Source organism: Anoplophora glabripennis, unplaced genomic scaffold (genome assembly GCF_000390285.2).
Source record: "Anoplophora glabripennis isolate ALB-LARVAE unplaced genomic scaffold, Agla_2.0 scaffold103, whole genome shotgun sequence".
In the NCBI taxonomy this organism is placed as follows: Eukaryota; Metazoa; Arthropoda; class Insecta; order Coleoptera; family Cerambycidae; genus Anoplophora; species Anoplophora glabripennis.
Window position 1 is genome coordinate 704,834 of NW_019416259.1, and position 22,710 is coordinate 727,543.

At 33.4% G+C, this 22,710-nt stretch overlaps 2 protein-coding genes across 2 annotated transcripts in view; both read left to right on the top strand.

Moving 5' to 3' along the window:
* LOC108903313 (monocarboxylate transporter 12-like) overlaps positions 1-22,710 on the top strand; it is a 208,588-nt gene that overhangs the window by 44,088 nt on the left and 141,790 nt on the right. The window lies entirely within an intron of this gene.
* Positions 13,699-16,702, top strand: LOC108903314 (toll-like receptor 13). The gene is made up of 2 exons (XM_018705442.1): positions 13,699-13,845; positions 15,466-16,702. The coding sequence occupies exon 2, from the start codon at positions 15,590-15,592 to the stop codon at positions 16,697-16,699; it is 1,110 nt and encodes a 369-aa protein (XP_018560958.1). The 5' UTR covers positions 13,699-13,845; positions 15,466-15,589; the 3' UTR covers positions 16,700-16,702.

A 22,710-nucleotide genomic window follows, 5' to 3' on the forward strand; every position in this document is an offset into this window, starting at 1 on the left:
ATAATTGCCCATTTTTTAAAGTATTAAAATGGATATAGTATGTTATCCTTAAGAGATAGACATATGCCATCGCGGACTTTTCTGTAGACCTATATAAGATACACAATTCCACCATACATTATTTTGTTATATCTCAAAGGGTTTAGGCAGCGTTTTCGTTGAAATCTCCCAGACGGGTTATTTTTTCCGACACCTCCAACAAATATCGTTAATGTATACAGAAACTTAACAAATTATATACTAAAGCCTTCCTCGAGAACCACTCTATCCATTGGTGAAAACAGCATGAAAATCGGTGCAGTAGTTTTTGAGTTTATCGCGAACAGACAGACAGACAGACGCGGCGAAGGACTTTGTTTTATAATATGTAGTGATGTAAAGAATAACTTATTCATTCATGTATCTAGATAAAAAGGTCTATTTTTGTCGTTCACTGTTAAAAACGCAGTAAAAGCTACGTTAGTGACCGAATACAGTAGCTCAATATTCACTGTCGATAAACCTTTGTAAAGCGAAATGAGGTTTAAATAATGATTTGAAAAATATTTTTTCAGCATAAATATGCTATGCTTTTATCGCGTATTCGTATTCTATCCATTTTTTCCTATCTTCCCATAAACTTGAGATTATGACTGACTCACCCTGTATAATAATATTGAATGTGGACGTTAATATTTAACTGTAATTAAAATCAATAAGTACAATGTAATGGTAACCTAAGTCAGAATTTTCAAATGCTCCACATACGTCAACATGTAATGGTTTAATTGTTATTTTAGCTCGCTTTTTGTACCCAATTTCCCTGTCCAAAATAATATTGGCATCTAATTCTCCTAATATTACTGATTTAACCTGTCTTTTATTGTGATGATATTTTCATGATATAACTGTAACAAATTTTCATCTGAAAGAAAGATTAATAGCATTACCTTTAATTTTAGCAGAGGGTGTATCTTGAAAAAAAAGGGAAGTGGATAGTAATGTCATTTTTTTAATACTAAAATCTTGGATAGGGGAGGTCAGGTTAATGTCATATACGCTGATCTGTCACTGGATAAACTGTTTTTCTACAACTTCACTTTAAATTTTACCTATTTTATACAAACTCGATGATAGAAAATTATATGTACTGTGGATTATATGTACTGTGAAGTGTATGCGACGTCAGGTGTTCCTCAAGGTTCGCCCTTAGGATCACTGTTTAATTTATTTATAAATAACATTAAGTAAAACATTAGCGGCAATGTATACTTATGCTGGCGACCTATAATAATTGTTCAAGGGCAACGAAAACATCAACGACTCTTTGGAATTGTAGTCTGATCTAACAATGTATGGGTGTCAAGTTAACTTACTAATAAATATCGAAATATGTTTGTATGTTATTAACAAAAACCCTGTCTTGACAGTTGTTTCTAAATAAATAAATAAATAAATTAAATGATTCTATAAACAAAATAATCGTTTCACTTTTCATACTTGATTTGAAGGGCCTGCAAACTGCTCACATTATATATGAATGCTCAAATGCAAATATTTGCTGTAATGACATACTTGTAGCTGATCAAAATCAAAGAATTTCCTTACGGTCAAGCGAACCCGTAATATAATATTCAGTAAATTATTCATAAAATCCATACTCGAATAATTCTAATAATGTCCTAATTCTGCCTTATTCATAATTACTGATTGTTTTTAATTCATGAGTACTTTTAAGAAATATGTATTCACGTTTTATATTCACGAAAACAGTCTTTAAGAATATTACCCTATTATGTCCCTGGTCGTATAAAACTGCTCCATATAGTTATTTACGTCCTAAATCATGAATCAAGTTTACCTAATTTGTTAAAACTGCAACTATAAATCCTGTGTGATTTGTGGACCAAGATTTGAGGGGCGGAAAGTTTGCAACGAGTATCTGGTCCTAGCTAGTCGGGTGAGTAAATGACTGTAGCACTTTGTCGAAAATTCGTATGCGACGGCACGAGGCGGGAGGGTTTTGACCTTTCTTTATTTTTGTAGCCTTATATAACAATTGAACATTGGTATTTTTGTCGTTGGGTCGTTATTTTGCGGCAACAGGAATATATTGTTTATTTATGCGATGCGGTTCAGAGACGCCGACGCGTGGGAGTTTCGAGGGGTCGTGAACCAATAATAGTCTAACCTACATCATAAAAATTATCAGCGGGTCTTAGATTTTATCAGTGCATGAAATATGGCGAGGTCGGGGTTGAAATGAAAACGACGAAATTCTTAATATCACTCTTAAAGTTTTGTCTGGTGTTCAGTTATGTTCTAGCTGAACGTTCATTTCTACCGGGTGTCTGTGATTTCAGAACCGTACTGACCCGAGCATAAAAAGGCCAGATATGCTGTAATTTAATTGGTTGGTTATTCATGTGAAAATTTTGACAGTTCTATTATCCATTCTTAATCACAGCGCACGTCAGCAAAACCCTTTCATTGAATTCAATGTATTAGATCCTGGCATTCATCGTTATCTTGAAAACCAAACTTTAAACAGGTCTTTATTACATTGAAAACATTACCGAATTCTGTTATCACTTCCTAATTGAAAGTTTTTCATTGCACCACAGCGCAGCGGATTGATGACATCTGTTACCAAATTTTATGAAACGGGAACAGCAAAAACAGATGGACTGTTGATGATGAGACCATCACTTGTCATCTGTTCACATTTGAAGCAGCAAAATAAAGAACAAACGCAATAATTAGAAATTAAATTATCTGTTTAATAAAACGGCTAAAAACAGCATTAAAAAGTACTAATATTAAGGAGGAGATGATTTAATTGAGTAGGATGCAAGAGGAGTTGATTTAAAGGAAATAGGAGGGGATGATTTAAAGGAAGCAGGTGGAGATAATTTAAAGTAGGAAGAGGTAATTTAAAGGAAGCAGGAGGAGATAATTTAAAGGAAGCAGGAGGACATGATTTAAAGGCAGCAGGATGCAGGAGATGATTTAAAGGAAGCAGGATGCAGGAAGGACGCCTGAATAGTTTACTAGGTAGACTCATCTCCGAACTACCAAATATCACCCAGCAGTAAATGGCATGGTAGAGCATTTTCACCGCCAATTAAAGCAGCGATAAAATGCCACCAAAATGACCGATGAACTAGCGTTCTTCCTACTGTGCTATTGAGAATACGTTCAGCGAGGAAAGAAGACATTTAAACGATCGCGGCCGAGGTGGTATATGGACAACATCTACGCCTACCCGGAGAATTTCTTCATTCCCGCAGAACAGACGAACAGCTCAGCACCGAAGCGGATTTTCTTAAGGACCTCAGACGTCATATGGAGAGCTTACGTCCAGCCGCAGTTAAACGCCATGGCGAGAAGACGCCATTCGTTTTTAAAGACTTGGCAACAACGACATATGTTTTTGTGCGTGAGGACGGCGTTAAAACTCAACTACAAACTCCATTTGATGGTCCGTTTACAGTGATCAAACGCGACGACAAGACATTCAAGGTGCTAGTACGTGGTCGCGAAGTTAAAGTGTCCATAGACAGAGTCAAACCTGCGTATTGTTTTATTGACGCGACGGCTACCAGGAACGAGGACAATAACCCCATTATCCGTCCTAACCACACCCATGGGAATCACCACGAGGTCCGGTAGAAGGGTTCGTTTCCCTGACCGGCTGCAGATTCCATGATGGCATCCATACTGGCAAGGGGTGTGTGGGTACACAATCATGTCCGCATGTGACCCATTTTAAGTTTTACGTCAAGAGCGCTAGCCTGACGCCGTCTGGACCGGTCTAACAGTTACAAGAACAAAAAAAAGACGCAGGACGCAACCGGGTTCCAGAAAAAATCGACGGCAGATTGTCGTCAAGGACCAAATATCTGCAAACGACTCCAAACCAAGACGACTCTGCAGCGAAAGCTCGCTCCCACAACACGTATTCTTTTTCACTAACGTCGTTTTTTAATAAAAACCGAACGCAGCCCTCAGTCATATAAACCAAATTGTTTAGAAGAGAAAGAAATCGAAAGGGTTTAAGTTTGGAGACCGAGGATGCGAAGATTGTGCTCACTCTCTAGGTATCTAACGTCTTGGATATTCAACATCCCATCTGAAATGAACTGCAGCATCCCCATGCATAAATAATGTATGTTGCTTTTACAAAATAGACACTTCTTCAAGTAGTGTTGACAACCTGTCGAGAAGAGAGTGTCCGATCAAAAAGTCTTGATGACGGTTTTTCTCACACAGCTTATGAGTTTTCGTAAGTCTATAACAGTTCAGCCATTGGATCTTTACGTTGACGTAATCAACATAGGTACATCAGTATAGAAGACAAATGTTCAATCATTAATCAACATGAATTAACTAATAGTAGAAAAATACAAGCAATCGCCCTGTTGTGCGACTGATGCTAGTTCCGAGAGGGTATTAATTGTCCCTGATGACTGAGAAAGAGACAACCACTGATTTGACTCGTTCGAAATCTTACTTCATACGATTATGCTTATAATTGGCCGTTGGATCTTTTCATTATAGCATCCCTAGAGAAATTAACCTAATCGGTAAAGAGAATTTGTGCACAAACTCGAGGATGTTTTTTGAAGCCTCCTGACCTGACCAAATTTCGTATTTGTTTTTTTTTTGTAATATGCATGTATATGTATGTGCTTTATTCTTTTCACTGAAAGACGGAACATTTTAGTAAAAATAATACAAGAAACAGACAATTTTCTATCAAATTTACAAATGGCAAGTTTTTAATTGCAAATTTTCAACTTCGTATAGAAGACCATTAAAGGTTGAAATTTTCAACACCTTTCTAGAATCGCACATAATTAAAAATATCGGTGTAAGAGAGCTTCAGAAGAATTGGATTTAGGTTGAAATTAAAGCTGTGCAACTGCGATAGCAGATATTTTCGGAAATAAGTTTATATAGAAGACCCTTCACTTTTCGGCAAAGAACTGATTCTGTATATTCTTTATACTTTTCGTTTCAGTATAAATAGACAGTAATTGTTAGAATGTAAAAAACGTCATGTCTAATTTTTTATATGGAGTAGCATAAATGATACCAGTGAATCTACATTTCAAAAGAACACGATCTGCAAAAAATCGCCTTAGTAAAATGTTCACCCCTGAAGAGATATGGGCCATCAAAGTTTCCAAAAAAATTATGAAAATTGGCTGTAATTTGAAAACCGAACGAGGTACAAATAACAAATTTTTTACAGGTTGTTTACTAATACAGATGCGAGTTTTCAACTATTTTTCGAAAATTTTAACCCCTCGAAAGGGGTTGAAATAACCACCCCTCAAGCCATTTTTTGCCATAACTTTTATATTTCGTAAAAACTCGATATCCAAAAATACGCATTAGATAAACTGGTTCTTTTAGAAACTTTTACCTCTCTAGCAATTTTCCTTTAAAACTTTTCGTTTATTAATAAAAAAATAAAATGTATTACCATTCACCTCACACCGTATATGATTGCAATCAATCAAAGAAAAACTAAGTGTGCTGCTGTCATGCCAGTTGTCACAATTAACTCTTCTGTAAGTTGTCACTGTTATCAGCTAAATACTTTTTGGGTGTAAATTAACAAGAATTATGCCAAATTTTACTAATGATGAATATGTGGACATGCTACAAGTGTATTTTGAATGTCGCAAAAACTGTGCTGCGGCAACAAGAGCGTATAATGAGAGATATCCAAATCGTCAAGTTCCCCACAGACAAACTTTTTCGGCGGTAGAACGAAGACTTCGGGAAACTGGAAAAATACAGCCGCATATTGAGGGTACCGGCCGAAGACCTACTGTTCGTACTATTTATCTTGAGGATGCAGTACTTGAAGAGTTTGACGAAAATCGTCAGACTAGTACGAGAAAAACAGCAATGCACTTAAATGTGTCCCATAGTGTTGTTTGGAATATTGTCCATGATAATTTATTATATCCTTTTCACCACCGGCCAGTTCAAGCTCTACTTGAACCAGACATGCATAAGCGAGTTGTTTTTTGCGAATCGTATCTTAATATTCTAAGAAATAATTTGAATTTTGCCTCAAAGATACTTTTCACAGATGAAGCAACTTTTCAAAGACATGGTTTAACCAATATGCACAATCTTCATTCCTGGGCTCATGAAAATCCTCACGAAGTATCTATGACAACATTTCAACATAATTTTAGTTTAAACATTTGGGCAGGAATTGTAGAAAATGTGCTTGTCGGCCCTTTTGTTTTACCTCATCGACTTGGTGCTGTTGAATATTTGCAGTTCTTAAATGAGCATCTACCACCACTTCTGGAGGAAGTACCATTAAATGTACGTCAGGCCATGTGGTACATGCATGACGGGGCTCCTGCTCACAGCACTGTAGTAGTTAGGCGGTGGCTTAATTTAAATTACCCGAATCGTTGGATAGGTCGCGGCAATGAGGCACCTATCTCTTGGCCTGCACGTTCTCCCGATCTAACGCCCATGGATTTTTTCTTTTGGGGACATATAAAAAGTATTGTTTATGCGACCCCAGTTGACAGTGTTGAAGAGCTACAGGAAAGAATATTCGCGGCGGCTGATGAGATTCGCAACAATCCCATAATTTTTGCTCGAGTCCGTAACAACTTTGATAAACGTGTTAGGTTGTGTTTAGAAAGAAATGGCAATTATTTTGAAAATGTCCTTTAACTAAGTTTTTTGTTTTTTCTCTTTTTGATAATAAATTATTTCTTAGTTTCGTTTTCATTGTACTTCTATTTAATAAAAGTTTCTGCGACATTCAAACAGTTATTTGTGCAACTACTGTAAAGAGTGTGTATTTGTTGTACGATGCATGAAGTTTGCAGCTCGAGACGAAGTTGAGAGCTGCAATCATGTTAAGTGCAACAAATATGCTTTTTGCACATGTTGCACGCAACATTTTTTCTACGATTGTTTTTATTTCAAATTTTATTTAACAGTATTTTACATAATATTAAAATTTTAACTGACAACTGGAAATTAATTGCGCAAATTGTCAATGTCAGACGTTAGGTACTTATGGATATGCTTAGATTAAACTTGTAATCAATTTTTTTTTTGTACTACTGTAAAAAAAGTTAAACTTTTGGCACAGTAGGTAGTGCAATAAGTAGTAAATTTTGCACGATCGTAGAAAAATACACTTGTAGCATGTCCACATATTCATCATTAGTAAAATTTGGCATAATTCTTGTTAATTTACACCCAAAAAGTATTTAGCTGATAACAGTGACAACTTACAGAAGAGTTAATTGTGACAACTGGCATGACAGCAGCACACTTAGTTTTTCTTTGATTGATTGCAATCATATACGGTGTGAGGTGAATGGTAATACATTTTATTTTTTTATTAATAAACGAAAAGTTTTAAAGGAAAATTGCTAGAGAGGTAAAAGTTTCTAAAAGAACCAGTTTATCTAATGCGTATTTTTGGATATCGAGTTTTTACGAAATATAAAAGTTATGGCAAAAAATGGCTTGAGGGGTGGTTATTTCAACCCCTTTCGAGGGGTTAAAATTTTCGAAAAATAGTTGAAAACTCACATCTGTATTAGTAAACAACCTGTAAAAAATTTGTTATTTGTACCTCGTTCGGATTTCAAATTACAGCCAATTTTCATAATTTTTTTGGAAACTTTGATGGCCCGTATCTCTTCAGGGGTGAACATTTTACTAAGGCGATTTTTTGCAGATCGTGTTCTTTTGAAATGTAGATTCACTGGTATCATTTATGCTACTCCATTCAAAAATACCCTGTAGAATTTCAATTCTGGAATCGTCCCTTTACCGTACAGCTACCATTATCATGCTATACTTTGCCATCATTAGAGACCGAAGCTAACAGTGCTGATACCTAAGAATTTCGCTAACAACCGAAAATACGCTTTATTGATAGAAGATCGACTAATGGCCTCGACATTAACTTTATACGATCTTGTCTCCGTTGACGAGAACTCATATTTAACGACAGTCAGTTATGTGTAAATAGATCACTTTCATATGAAAACATATCTGGAAGACTTTCATCTGGCCTCGATCGTATAATTCATGTTCTCGGCAACGGTAATCGTAACATGTCATTTCACTCTGAAAGTGAAGTCTTCATTACTCAAGTTATTATATTCGATAAAGAATAATGATAAATACCGCTACGAGAGGTATCGTGGGCAGGAATTTAACTTTCTTGTGGCCACTACAAATAAATTATTTATAGCGTCACCACTACAAAAAAACCTCGAACAGTATCAATAAAAAAAAGGAAACTCATTAATTTTTAGATCGGGACAAGTCAGCGTCATCCGGTTAGATGTAGAATTAGCTATTTCTTCAATAATTCATTTCCTTTTTTTTTTTTATTGAAGTGTTTCTTATGCGTGTTTTGTTCTAATTGAGTTTGGTTATTTTTGACAACTACTTTGTAACTACAAAGTAATAGCAGATAAGCCAAGGTAAGGACGCTTGTCCACAAATTCTGACGTTTGTCAGCAGTTTGAATCCAGAGTGCATTGCGATAGGCGCCCTCAAATCTGACAAAGTTACGCATTATCTATTTATTCTTAGAGTAGAGTAGAGTAGAGTAGAGTAGAGTAGATATTTATTAATGTTTACACCAAAGAGGTTTACACAAGTCAAAGTACAACAATAAAATGTATGTATACTACACAAAAGACACAATACCATTATATACATAAAACACAACATACATGTTAAAAACTAAGCATTTCTGTCAAACAAAAACTCGTCGAAAGTGTAGTAAGCCCCCGCTAACAGCCGTCGCTTAATTGTGGTTTTAAATTCCCTTACAGGGAGGCCCTTCACAATTAATGGCAAGCTATTATAAAATTTAGGTCCCCAGAAATTGATGGCATTTTTGCTCCTAGCAACCCTCAAAAAATCACCTCTCAAATTTTCGTAGTCGCTATATCTAGTAGAGTGTGTGTGAATTTCACGAACTTCCGTATAGTCGTGCAAGTTCTGTTTAACATGCATAAGCGCTGACAGTATATATACTGAAGGTACCGTAAGGATCATTAATTCTCTAAATGTATGTTTGACATCATCTCGATATCCCAATCTAGCCATGACTCGCAACTCCCTCCTCTATACCCCGAAGACGCTCCTCAGATGTGCAGAATGTCCCCAAATTACAATATTATATGAGAAGGCAGCATGAAATAAATAGTAGTAAACATTCTTTATCAAGTCAAAAGATACTTCATCCCGCAAATTTCTAATAAGGTATATTACTCTAGCTAATGTTCTCGAGACATTAGTACAGTGTACTTCCCACGTCAAACTCTTGTCGAGCCACACACCCAAGAACTTCACCGCCATCTCCGACGCAACGCCATCACTGGGAGACCTCGTACTAAAAATCATTTGTTTCGTTTTATTTTTATTTAACATTAACTGATTTGCAGCAAACCAATCTGAAGCATCTGCGAGTGCCATATCCATGCTAGCCCGCATCATATCCCACTCTTTATTAATAGATATCAGTGTTGTATCATCCGCAAATAACACCCCCCGTGCTGTACACACATTTTTCGGCAGGTCATTTATGTAGATGAGAAAAAGTAGGGGACCGATAACCGACCCCTGAGGGACACCATAACTGACCTCTTTTTCAGAGGATACGGTGTTATTCAAGCAAGTGACCTGTTTACGCTTGTACAAATATGATTGCATTAAACCCAGAGATCGGCCCACGACCCCATACCTTTCAAGTTTCGCAAGAAGTATATGATGATGCACGCAGTCAAAAGCCTTTGACAAGTCACAAAAAGTGCATCCCGCAAAGGACCCACTTTCAAAAGCCTCAGTAATATACGTAACCAAGCTACTCACTGCCAAAGATGTCGATTTCCCTGGTCGAAACCCGAACTGACACAGGGACATTAACTTATTATTTTCAAGATACCGCAATAATTGAGCACAAAGAACCTTTTCAAAAATTTTGGCTAGCGAGGGTATTAAGGAAATTGGACGATAATTATCCATGTTACCAGCGTCACCGTTTTTATAGATGGGAATTACTTTTGCGATTTTCAAGCAAGATGGAAAGTGACCACTTGTAATTATAAGATTACATAATTTTGTCAATGGGGATATCAATGGTTCCTTTATACGTTTTAACAATTTAGTACTAATTTCATAAATGTCCTTGCTACTTTTATTCTTTAAACCAGTAATTGCATCTCTCATTGTGGCGCACGATATTTCTTCAAAAGCGAATACCAAATCTACCGGGTTCAACAGACTAAGAGGCTCCACTGTGGGAGTTATTTTTTTTGCTATATTAGGAGCAATCGATGTAAAGAAATCATTGAAATCCTCGGCCTTTAGTGTTTCATTTATAGCTGATTTTTTAGCTTTATTTCTCCTTTGGTTTATTATTTCCCATGCTGCAGCAGTTTTATTTTCACTATTTCTTATATATGATTCATTTGCCGCTTTTTTGCTATCACTTATAGCTTGCTTGTATTGCTTCCTGAATTGTTTAACCTCTGTTCCCCACGTTACATCTCCAGGATTCAGCTTTTTTAATTCAATTAATAATTCAAGGTGATTTCGCATCTGTCTCAGTTTGTCGCTAAACCAGTGAATTTTGCTTCCTTCTTGTTTACTTATTCTTTTTAAAGGGAAATATTCTAAGATTAAATTTGCAATTACATCAACAAACATTTGACATTTATGTTCAACAGGGAATTCAGGGCACTTCAAAAAATCCCATTTTTGAATTGCCACACTATAATACAAACCATTTAAACCCCTCTCCGTTATCGGCCTCCATAATACTTGACTGATACTTTTTTTAATATTATCTATTAATAGCAATATATAAATTCCCTTATGATCTGCTATGTGTTTATCCACAATACCCGCTCTATATCTCAAGGAATCAAAATTCACCAGTACATTATCCAGACAATTTTCACCACGTGTATTTTCATTTATGAGATATGTAAAACCAAAGGATTCCATGAAACTCACAAACACTCGCGTGTCCTGTTCGTTTTTATTAAAACGAACATTAAAGTCACCCATGATTAATATTTTTTTATTTACAAGACTCAACTGAGCAAACAGATTATTCAAGATGTGCAAGAATTCCCTAAGAATACCATCAGGGGACCTATAGACAGATATTATTCCATTACCTTACTTTATTACCCTATAATAAGGAGCGAATTGCCTATTTTTTTAGCACGTGTTCTTAGATCTGACAGTGCCTTCTGATCGCGGACGGCCTAACTTTCTGTAACGTGTAAAATTGTGGGCAATGTCCAATATTGCTAAAAACTTTGAACTTGAACTGTCCCGTGGCACTGCAGCATTTCCGAGGAAAGATTTTTATAATTTCTGAGTGAATTGATATTTCTAAGCATTACAGTTGCAACATTTTTACAGTATAGAATGCATAGAAAAGAGCTATAAAATCACAATTCGGTCCGCAACCTGTGATTAAGTAGTGTAAGTGTTTTTGGTGCCGCTACAAAATAATGAGTCAACACTTCGATTCAGATGCGATTAAGTTATAATCTTATGATTTTTTTACCTACCTCTAATATGAACAAGAAGCTATACCAATTGGTCATCGTATACAGGGAACAACGTATATTAAAACATATATAAAGTTTATTTAGCAATCATCCAGTGCATGCATAGACATAATTAGCAGTTAACAAATTACCTAGGCCAATTTTAAATCATAATTAAAATTATGAACTTTTGCAAATTTTTGTACCGTGTTTCTGTTAATTTTGTATCTATCTAGGATCAAACGTTGATCAGCGTATCTTGTGCATCATTGTCCCAGGGATTTTTTATTGTCGTATGTATCCAAAAATCTATACCTGTTGATTTTAATTTCTTGGCAATTAGTTCATTATCCTCGCACAGCATATTATTCGAAATCTTTTTGCAAAAGTTCTTAGGTACTGAAAATTATTTTGTTAGCAGGATTAAAAACATATTTTCGATATCACCTTCCAATACACTTATCAGTTTGGGGCGGATATGGTGCGAAGGCGATCAGCAGTTTGTAGACAATTTCATACTTTAGCGACCTTAGGCAATATTAGTAATTAGACTCTAATAGAAATAATAGTACATTTTCATATTTAACATTTTTTTAAATCTGTCTTTTATATAAGGATTCAAATCAGAACCACATTAATAATAAAATATTCAAATCTATCACCGTTAATCGTATCTTCCGCATTCTTTGGAGATCACGTCAGACATATAAAGGGAAAATATGGAGAAAGTATGCAGAATGTAATACAATCCGCAGTTTATTTCGGATTGTTTCGCGTGTCTGTCATATTGGCTAATTTTGCGAATTTTGAATATAGCGGAAAGTCAAGAAATGCCATTTCTTCAACACGATCTAAGGACGTTATGAATTGTCCAAACTTTAGAGTTATTATACGTATTTGTAGGAATTTTGTCTACTTTAATTTGGTATATCATAGTTATAATCAAAAAACGCTTAGTTTTCGAGTTATAGTTAAAAAACTGACAAAAGTGTTGAGAATTTGAGGTATTTTGCAATTTTCCTTGTGAATGCGACTCCTAGCAAGATGGCAAACCTCAGATTCGGATTCAGCACCCTAAAAAAGATATAGAACCGGTGAGAAAAAGCTTCTACATTTTTTTCCTGGAAAAAACATTTGTTTACTGGATTAAAATTATTATTGGCTGTAATGAGCAAGAAAAAACATACAAGTTTCTAAAATAATAATCAATACAACCGTTTATTTGCGATAATACTAGGAATATGTTTAAATATGGCAACGTCGCTTCAGGCCGACATCGAGTTGACTTGGGAGCCGTGAATGTTCAATGCCGCCAGCGGTCAGGGACGGTCCGAAAAGGGGTTTAAATAATGATTTTAAAATATTTTTTTCAGCGTAAATATGCATTTTAAAATATTTTTAATCGCATATTCGCATTCTACTCATTTTTCCCTATCTTCCTTTAAAATTAATGACATAATGATTGAATACTTTCTATGTCGAAGTTTGCAATAGAGCTAGCGAATCAAACGATTACTATTATTATTCAAATTTATGTAATATTCATGGTAAACAATCCAATACATATTCCATATATATTTTCCATTTTTAGATACATTTTCATTTATTTTGTCCTAAATTATCTAATTGTTAGGTTCGTATGATACTATCCTAAAGTTAGAACTAATTTCGGTAATTAATTCAGAACTTTTTAATCTTGCATAGTATCATACACAAATTGCAACAAAAAATTGTTGCAGTTTCTGTATGATACTATGCAAGATTAAAAAGTTCTTAGTTAATTACAGAAATTAGTTCCAACTTTAGCATAGTGTGACCCTTAGTGTCATTTTAATTAACACAAGAAATCCTTAAATATGTCTCTACACTTTCGATTTTTTTTTTTTTTGAAGATGCAGAAAATATGCCGGCAAAAAGTAAAATATAACCCACTGTCTGCGTATATACTTAATGTGATTTTCTTACAGTGATCTGATAGATATAAGTTCTTTAGATAAATAAATTTAAATTGTTTTAGTTAAAAATATATCTCTGCTGTTAACATGAACTCAACTGACCTTTTGTGATTAACTTATAAATATATTTACAGAATTAACTTAGTATGCAGTCATCTTTAAAGTATGTTTTTGACTAGATATATTTTTTTCACTGTACTTTGCGTTTTTCCTATTACTACGAAAGTGTCTTGGAGTAGTTATTTTTGTGAAATTCCTGACTGGTATTGTGACAACAACACTATCAAACGACAAATTGTAGAACAGTGTATAGACGACTGGTTTGTATATCTACATACATAAACTAAAATATTGCAACGGAAAAGAGTGTCGCTTACTTTTACTTCCTCAAAATCTATATATTTTAAAAAAATTTTAACTTAACGGAATACAAGCCTGTATGGAAATATTTATTTATGATTATTATTATCGTCTAAACAAACTTTTGCAGTTAAATAATGGTCTAGACTTATTTTTTACGAAAAGTTAAAATAAGTCAAAAATTAATTAAACGTATTGCATAGTTTATCTAGTTTTAATAATTTATTTTTCTTTTTACTTCAATTTCTCATAAAGTGAGATACAGAGTGATAGCGTTAAAAAATATACCTATTTTTACATTTTACAAATATCAGATATTTAAATTAAATTAGGTACACAACATTCCTGGATATGTTGCCTTAATGTTGTATCACAACAAATCTTCTAAACAACCACATCAGAAGTAAGGGATATTCATATTTTCCATGAAAATTTGTTTTTTCTTTCATTGTACATCAAGTACAAGGCAACCATAATGAAACATGTAACAACAGCCTGTTTGAATAATTTTCTTACTTGAAAATTTCAATTAGTTGAGAAAATATAGAAAAACAGACTCAGGCTTCTTTACTTTATTTTGAAGTGCATTTTTGGGAAAAAGTTGATATAAAAATGTTTTATTTATTTTGATAATCCCATGTTCAATATTAAATTTAAATGACTGTGTGGGCATCATAAAAAAATATTTTTGTGTATATCCTTCAACAATTCATTTTACATTCTGTCCATTATTTCGGACCTTAAACTTTACAAAAGGAATAAATAAAATAAGGTAGAGAAGTAGAAAAAAATATACTACTCGAAAAAAATCTGAAAAATAATATAAAGCAATAAAAATACGAAAAAATTAAAATATATAAAAAGAACAATACAAAATATCTTAGTCAGAGACATGGCATAAAACGTTGAAGTGGACCGATATGGGAATAAAATAGAACAATAAAATACAGAGTGTTCCATTTGAAAAATTTTAGAAAATCAAGTTTAAACTTTCTAAAAATTATCGTATTATAAAAAATGCCCTGTAGAAAATATCGATATTAGCTAATAGTCTTTGCGTAACATTTGCCTATAACTCTGTCAAATATTTTTGCTCCAAGTGTTAGTAGTTGAATGTTAATATAAAAAAAAAATTCTATATAACTTGGCAACCCTGCACTAAAATGATAAACTGTTTATATTGCCATATATAGAATTTTCTCGGAAATCCATATGTTCAAAAATATACAGGGTGTTCCATTTAAATGTAATATTTGGCGTGTCCCGTTTTTACTCATTGTATGTATGTATCAAATGAAATTTATTGTTTAGGTTTCTTGATTCTATATTACTTTTATATAAACCTTTTTTCTGTATTATGAATAACAAGGGAGTTATTTTACTTACTCACACTAATGACCCATCCTGTATATTAAAATATATCAAGTGTCTTTTGCCATTACTTCATAAACATGTACGAAAATCTGTCACTTAAAATATTTCTCAAGATTGGCAGTATTACAAATACGTATACTCAACTTTCTTTGAAAATTTATTTGAAATTATTATTCCAATTTATTATTAAATTCATTTATTTTCAGTATCATTTACCGATACTGCGCTAGCAGTAAATGGTGCGTATATAATGCATATCTGAATGAAACTGTTAACATAAAAAAGATTGATCTGGTGATCTTCGAATTTGCAAAGTTTCTGCCCAGATGTATGATAAAGAATCTTCCAAAATTAAAGACTATATATGGTAAAAATAAGGACATAGCCTTTGTGGATCCATGGGCTTTCTGGAACCTACCTAAACTGGAGGAAATAAATTTATCATACAATTACATTAAAGGCATTGACTATGGGTCCTTCAGCAAACTGTCTAGTGTTCAAACTTTAGACCTCAGTTGGAACGAAATTGAATACATAGGACAAGGTTCTTTCCAAGGTATGACAAGCTTGAAAAGATTGGATTTGAGTAGAAATTATCTTAATCGTTTTGATGCAACATATTACTTTTCTTTAACTAATAGCGATACCTCTTTGGCACTAGAGGAACTGAATTTATCACACAACAAACTGAAATTGGTTGTTAACCTAAACAGTTTTTTACGTTTACATGTAATTGATTTGAGCCACAACGAACTGTCGTATATAAATTGGACGTCCAACATTCGCACTTCACAGTGGCTAACAAATCTAGATTTAAGTGACAATTACTTTTCTGTATTTGATCTGGATCTGTCCAATGTGTATATAGATAAGTTAAGAATTCCCTTTAACGATTTGTATCACCCTGATGCTATAAATGTTGTTGCCCGTATCAACGTCGTTGTATTAGATGGCAATCTGTGGCAGTGCGAGGCTTACACTCAGCTTCTAGAGAAGTTTTTAAAAATGCAAACTACCATATTGGACTATGAAGAAGACGACGATATATATTTTCTAACCAAATTTGAAAGGGAGAACTACCCAACATGTTTCTTTTCAACAGATTCATTTTCACCGCACAGAAGTATTTTACTTTTAGAAAGTACGTACAAAACCAGAAAAAATCCTCGATGCAGGACTAAAAATCAGTGCCCGAAGGATATGTTTTGCAAAAGTGGTAGGTGTTGGAAAGGATGCGAACAAAATATTTGCGATGAGACTGCCGTTTGTGTTAGCGACTCCCACGGTTTCTATTGCCATTGCCCTAGGGGAAAGATACCCAATCCATTCGTCACGGAAACTAGGTGTTACAATGTCCAATGTTTCGCGGACGATGATTGCCGCAAATTTGGAAACATTTGTAATGAGAAAACGCATAAATGTGAAGAAAATGTAAAATAAATTAAAAACTACTCTATTTTTCTACAAGAAAATAAATTATGTATTTAAAAAAGCATTACCTGTTGATTTGTCATTTAGAGTTTGCAAAAGGTGAGATACTTGTAAAAATTAAGGCAGTACTAAGCTTCGAGTGATCATAACTACCGGTATATTTAAAAAAAATTTTTTGTGAGCGATATTAATTTTTAAAAAATCACTCAATTTCACTCAATACCCACACACCCGATTGAGTGAAATATTCACTTTATTATGAGCGAAACTATTGCAACAGAAGTAAATTTTACTCAAATCCGAGTTTCTGTTAACTATTTTAAAGTATTTTAAACCAATTAAGAGTTGATTTTTTTTCTAAATTTAACTATTATTGAGCAATTTTAAATTTATATTAAATATCATTGTATTAAACTCATAAACTACTAAACTGCCACAATAGTTTCTAAAAAGATCTGTTTTAGAGACAATATTTTAGGTCTCGATTAAAAGAATCGGTTAACTGATCAGACGAATAGATTGCCATAACCTATATTGTACATTACAGATATGTAACTAAGTGCAGGTAACAATCTAACTATCCATTTATTTAACCAAATATTAATGGAAGCTCAATATAATTATTGTAATCAAACCACTGCATTTAAACACAATTGTCATCAAATAACCGGATAAACGGATATTTGTCCAGCACTACACGCCATACACCTAATAAGATGACCTGATGGGGACGATGGGAATAAACAAAGACAATGTACGGCAACCATAGAATGGGGTGGGGTCACCCAATGATGAGGACATTTACTCCGATTTTGGTACAAGTGTACCAAATACGAGTTTATCTGGAGAATTTATTTGAGTGAAAATACTCAGTTTCTAGTTCAAATATATTATCACAAATGAGTAAAATTATCAAAATGCACAATATTCAGAGAAAGTCAAGTGAAAAAATCATTTCACTCAATGGAGTAACTCCGTATCTTTATTGCTTTCAGTAACACCGATTTTTTTACAGTGAAATAAGATCAAAATTCCTTTTAATAACATTTTTCAAGAGTGACTATAAAAAAATATGAAAAATGGAAACAGTTCGCAAAATAATCATGAAAATCCTTTAGACTGTATACAATCCCCTTGCGGCAAATACTTCAAATCATAATATTACAAAAATATTTATGTTTATGCTTAAAAGTAAGTGCAATTTGTAAGCACATCAACAAAATTCTTTCCACATCACCTGTGAGGTAGTGTTCCTGGTGTGTTTTAGTTTCTCCTCTTTACAAATAAGAACAATTTAAATCAAAATAATAAAATTACATTTACCAAGCAACAACAACTAAACAAGAAACAAAATTAACGTTACGTATTTGCAACAATTGTTTAAAATGCAAATCACCCACATCGATACATTTCTGACATCTTCTGTTAATGGAACTAATTGAAGCTAATATCATGAGGTGGTTTTCTTTTAATTCATTACACCCGTCTTCTATTCGCTGCAGTAGTTGTAGTCTAGTATCTATTGGAGTAGAGTAAACTTTTCAGATAGGTCCCAAACATAGAAGTCCAGGGGGTTTAGATCTGGCGATCAGGCTGGCCAAGACGCTGGACCTTTTGCACCATTATGGTTGACATTGTCTTCTACCTATCCATCAGCCCATATGATTTTCATTAAACCATTCTTGTATTATTCTCTTAAAATGCGCAGGAGTACCATCTGTTTGTATCCAGCTTTTTTGTGTATATTTAATTGAACATCCTCTAATAATTATTCAAATAGATAGTTTTCTAGAAACTTTAGAAATAACTGGGAATTTAGATGGGGTGGCAAGAAGAAAGGTCCACAAACTTTATTGCGAATTATTCCGAGCCATACTTTCACAGAAAATTCATGTTGAAAAGATCTTGTCCAAATTTCATGAGGATTTTCTTGTGACCAAATATCCAGATTGTGAAAATTCACTACCCCTCGCCTTGTGAACGTAGCCTCATCGGTCCAAAGTATTTCTAGTAAGAATTCAAACAACCATTGATAAAAATTCAGGCATCTCTCTGTATCTTCCGGAAGTAAATTTTTCACAGGTTGTAAATGGTACGGATTTCTGCCGTCCTTACCTTATAGAACTTTTCAAATTTTCGATTTACTCATCCCAAATTGCCGAGACGTTCTTCGTGTACTTAGCCGAGGATCGTCGTCAAATGTTTTTAAAATTTCATTTATGTGCCTTTCATTGCTTAGTCGTGATTTCCAAATATTGTTTAAATCCAAAATGATGAAAGCGATGAGTGTAAAGAATTTTGTTGATGTGCTTACAAATTGCACTTACTTTTAAGTATAAATATAAATATTCTTGCAATATTATGCTTAGAAGTGTCTGCCACAAGGGGATTGTATTGGTATGAATAACTTGAAAGTGGTGATTCTCAGGGAAAAAATTCAAGTTACCTTTTTTACGTATTTAGTGCATTAGAATACATATCCGTTACAATATCTTGTAAAAAATACAGTGGCGTAGTTTTTTTATAAAAAGGGAGTGACTCCTCTCCAGCTGTACACCACTGGTTGAACCTTGTGAGCTCATATTTTAGGGAATACAAGGCCTACTATCATATATTATATGTACTAAATTTTATTGAAATCGATTAATGGATTCTGAAGATATGAATAAAAAATCATTTTTTTTAACAACTTCAACACCCTGTATCTCTAAAACGGGGCCTTTCCAGACCAGAAACAAATTTTGGAAACATAAACATGTCTGACGTCATAAAGTAAAAAAGGTCTTATAACTCGGAAATGGTACGTTGAATTGAAAAAATATCTGAATCGAAGCGGGGTAATCATTAAATTGTTTTTTAGAACATAAAGTGATAAAGTTAATTAATTGTTTAATTGATTTAATTGCAAGACATAATTAATATAGATTAATCCAAATATATTAATTACAACGTGCAATTAATCGTTCAATTGCAATTAATTTTAACTGCAATTAAATTAATCACAATTACTTAATCCGTTTAAATGTACTCGTATTGCGAGTAATTTGAATGGCGTCATGAAGATGGCACCACTTACATATTGCTTCTGTAATGTCGACCACAGTTGATAGGGGCCCGTTAGTTGCTCCAGAAAAGCGTGATCGCTAAGAGAACTGTCCTTAGCCGGCGGGTCTCAGCCAGGATAGGAGGAGGCCCCCGAAGGAAATTAATTTCAATACCGTATATCCTATTTAATAATGTATGAGTGATTTATTTTTGCACTCAATATTTAGTTGATTAAAAACCAAATCTGAGTAAAAAATTACTCAATAATAGTTAAATTAAAATGATATTACAGAAAATGTCGACTCTAAATTGGTTTTATATACTCAGAATAGAGTCAAAAGTCGCTCAATTGATAGTTAGCAGTAACTCGGAGTAAAACTCACTCATTTCTGATGCAATAGTTTCACTCAGACGTACTCATCCTAATAGAGTGAATATTTCACTCAATCGGGTGTGGACAGAAACTGATACGTTATTGAGTAAAATTGAATGAAATTTGAGTGAAATTTTTTTACAGTGTAAACCAGTGAGAACAAGAACGTTAAAATAACATTCATTGATATAACTAGAATTTTGACATTATTTTACGGTTTTTCAGCACTGTCATTGAAGCTTCTAAATAGTAACTGCATAAGTTGTAGTACTTGACTTTACGTTAACTACAATAATTTTGGTCGATCATTTTTTCTCTGTTTTTATAACTTTTTATTGTATTTACACTTAACGTTCCTTATAAGTTATATTATTATTCGTGTAATTTAAAATTTTAATATTCAATTTTTAACGTTATATCAACCCAAACAGCGTTATTTTAACGTCCAAAAAAGCCCAACGGCGTTGAATTGCATGATCTGAGCGATCATTTCTGATCACCAAAACGGGAAATAATCCATGCACTAATTAAATTGTTTCTAGAGCTGTTGAAACGACATATTTTGCAATTTAGGCACAAAAAAACTGGAATATCATGTCGCCCTTAACCATTAACTGTTATTGCCTTACCAGCCGTATTTTCGAAGAAGATTCGATTATGCACAAAATTCGCACCAAAGAGTGACACGTTGTGGATGCATTTGATGCTCAACAATCACTCGTGGATTTGGGGTTGGCTACAATTTTGTCGATTAACGAACCATCAAGATGAAAATGAGCGTCATCGTTGAAAATTATTTTGTTCGAAAAATCAGCATCTACTTGTTCCATAATCCATTCAAAGAACACTCTTCGCTCTGCGTGATCAGTAGGCTTCAGTTCTTGAGTCAATTGAACTGTAAACTGTAAACATGAAGATGCAAATCTTTCATGAGAATATGCTATAGAAAGCTTCTCGAAAGGTCCACTTCTTGACCACTGTGCGGAACTGATATTGCTAGGCTCTCAGCAACACTCTCAAGAATTACTTCGATGTTTTGTGTTGAACGACTTATTGAAGGACAGTCAGAGTGTTTAAGATCACTGATAGATCCAGTCTCTCTGAATTTTTCAATTATTAATCTCTTCACAGTTGATGGAGTTCCGACTACATTTTGTACAAAAATTCTATAAATAAAAATAAATTCAAATAATTAAAAATAGATCTTCGGGTATCACATTGGAAGGGTCATGTCTCAGTAGGCGTTGACTCTTGTACATATAAGCAAGTTAGTCTAAATAGATTTTATACCAACCAATTGCAGGTCATACGTTGTCTGCGTATTGTAAAGACACCCTGAATGACTTAGGAACCTACCAATGAAAAATCTTTCAGCAGAATGTATGTTTTCCAGTCGAAAACAAAGAAAAGCTCCTTGGATTCATCTTATTTCTCCCAAAATAAACTAACAAACTTTTGTAATAACTAAACACTTCCTGCTTCTATGAAATGTATGGAGTGATCCAGTAAGAGTGACTAGAACAATTTTCTGAATAAAAGTGTAAAATTTACATAAAAAATTTAATGTGATTACTCTTACGAGATTATTTGTGGGTTTGTTTTTTGGTAGGTTTAAAAATGATCCGTAAAGCAAATTTTTGTTATTTCCATTTCGAAATAGTCTTGATTTTGAAGGAGTATGGTGGTTTTACTCCGTAGCTCGTTACTAGTTTAAAAATGTAACACATCTGTAATCTGTATTTACATTTCTTAAAACTACCGATAGATTGTAATTTCTAAATATGTAGATATGTCCATACTTTTTTATTAGCATAACAGCCTAACAGCAGGAACTAAGTATGGAATTATCAATATAAGGTCTAATCTGAAGGATAGGGTAATAAAAAATATTTTCAAATATCCAAAGTGTCAAATATAAGATTCTTCCAAGCCATACATCTTCAAAACGACTTCTAGAAACATATATTGTTGTACTTATGTAACACACTATTCGTATATAATAATGATGAGCTATCTCTTAATCAACTATTAAAGTTAGGAAACACTAGAGATAATTTTTTCGAAGATAACTAATTTGCCATTAACCCTAGACATGTTTATCGCAGAAATAAAAGTTTTATCAAACTCCTAACGAACAGTAAATTGTTGGTATAAAAAGATTTCGTACTAAATCTTACTAGTAAGAATTATTAATTTGTATCTCAGACTTTAATAATTTTCTTAAAATATCTTTATACAATTCGCATTGTACTTTTAAGAAAAGGAGAATACTTAAACAAAACAAGTATAACACTTTAATTGTGTATATCACGCTGAAAGAAAGAGAATATTAAATTATTTTAAAATGTCTCAAAAGTTTTAAACAAATAAATAACTCTTGCCTCAAAATATCATTAAAGAGACTTTGTCTAACCAGAAATATGTCTGACGTTTTGTCCACAATTTCACTAAAATAATACTACATGTTGCATATTAATTTACTTTGTATTCTTTTGGTAAATATTGATATTTTAAAACATTTTTTTTTCAAAAGCGTATAGATTTTCAATTTATTGTCAAATAATAATAATAATAATAATAATAATAATAATAATAATAATAA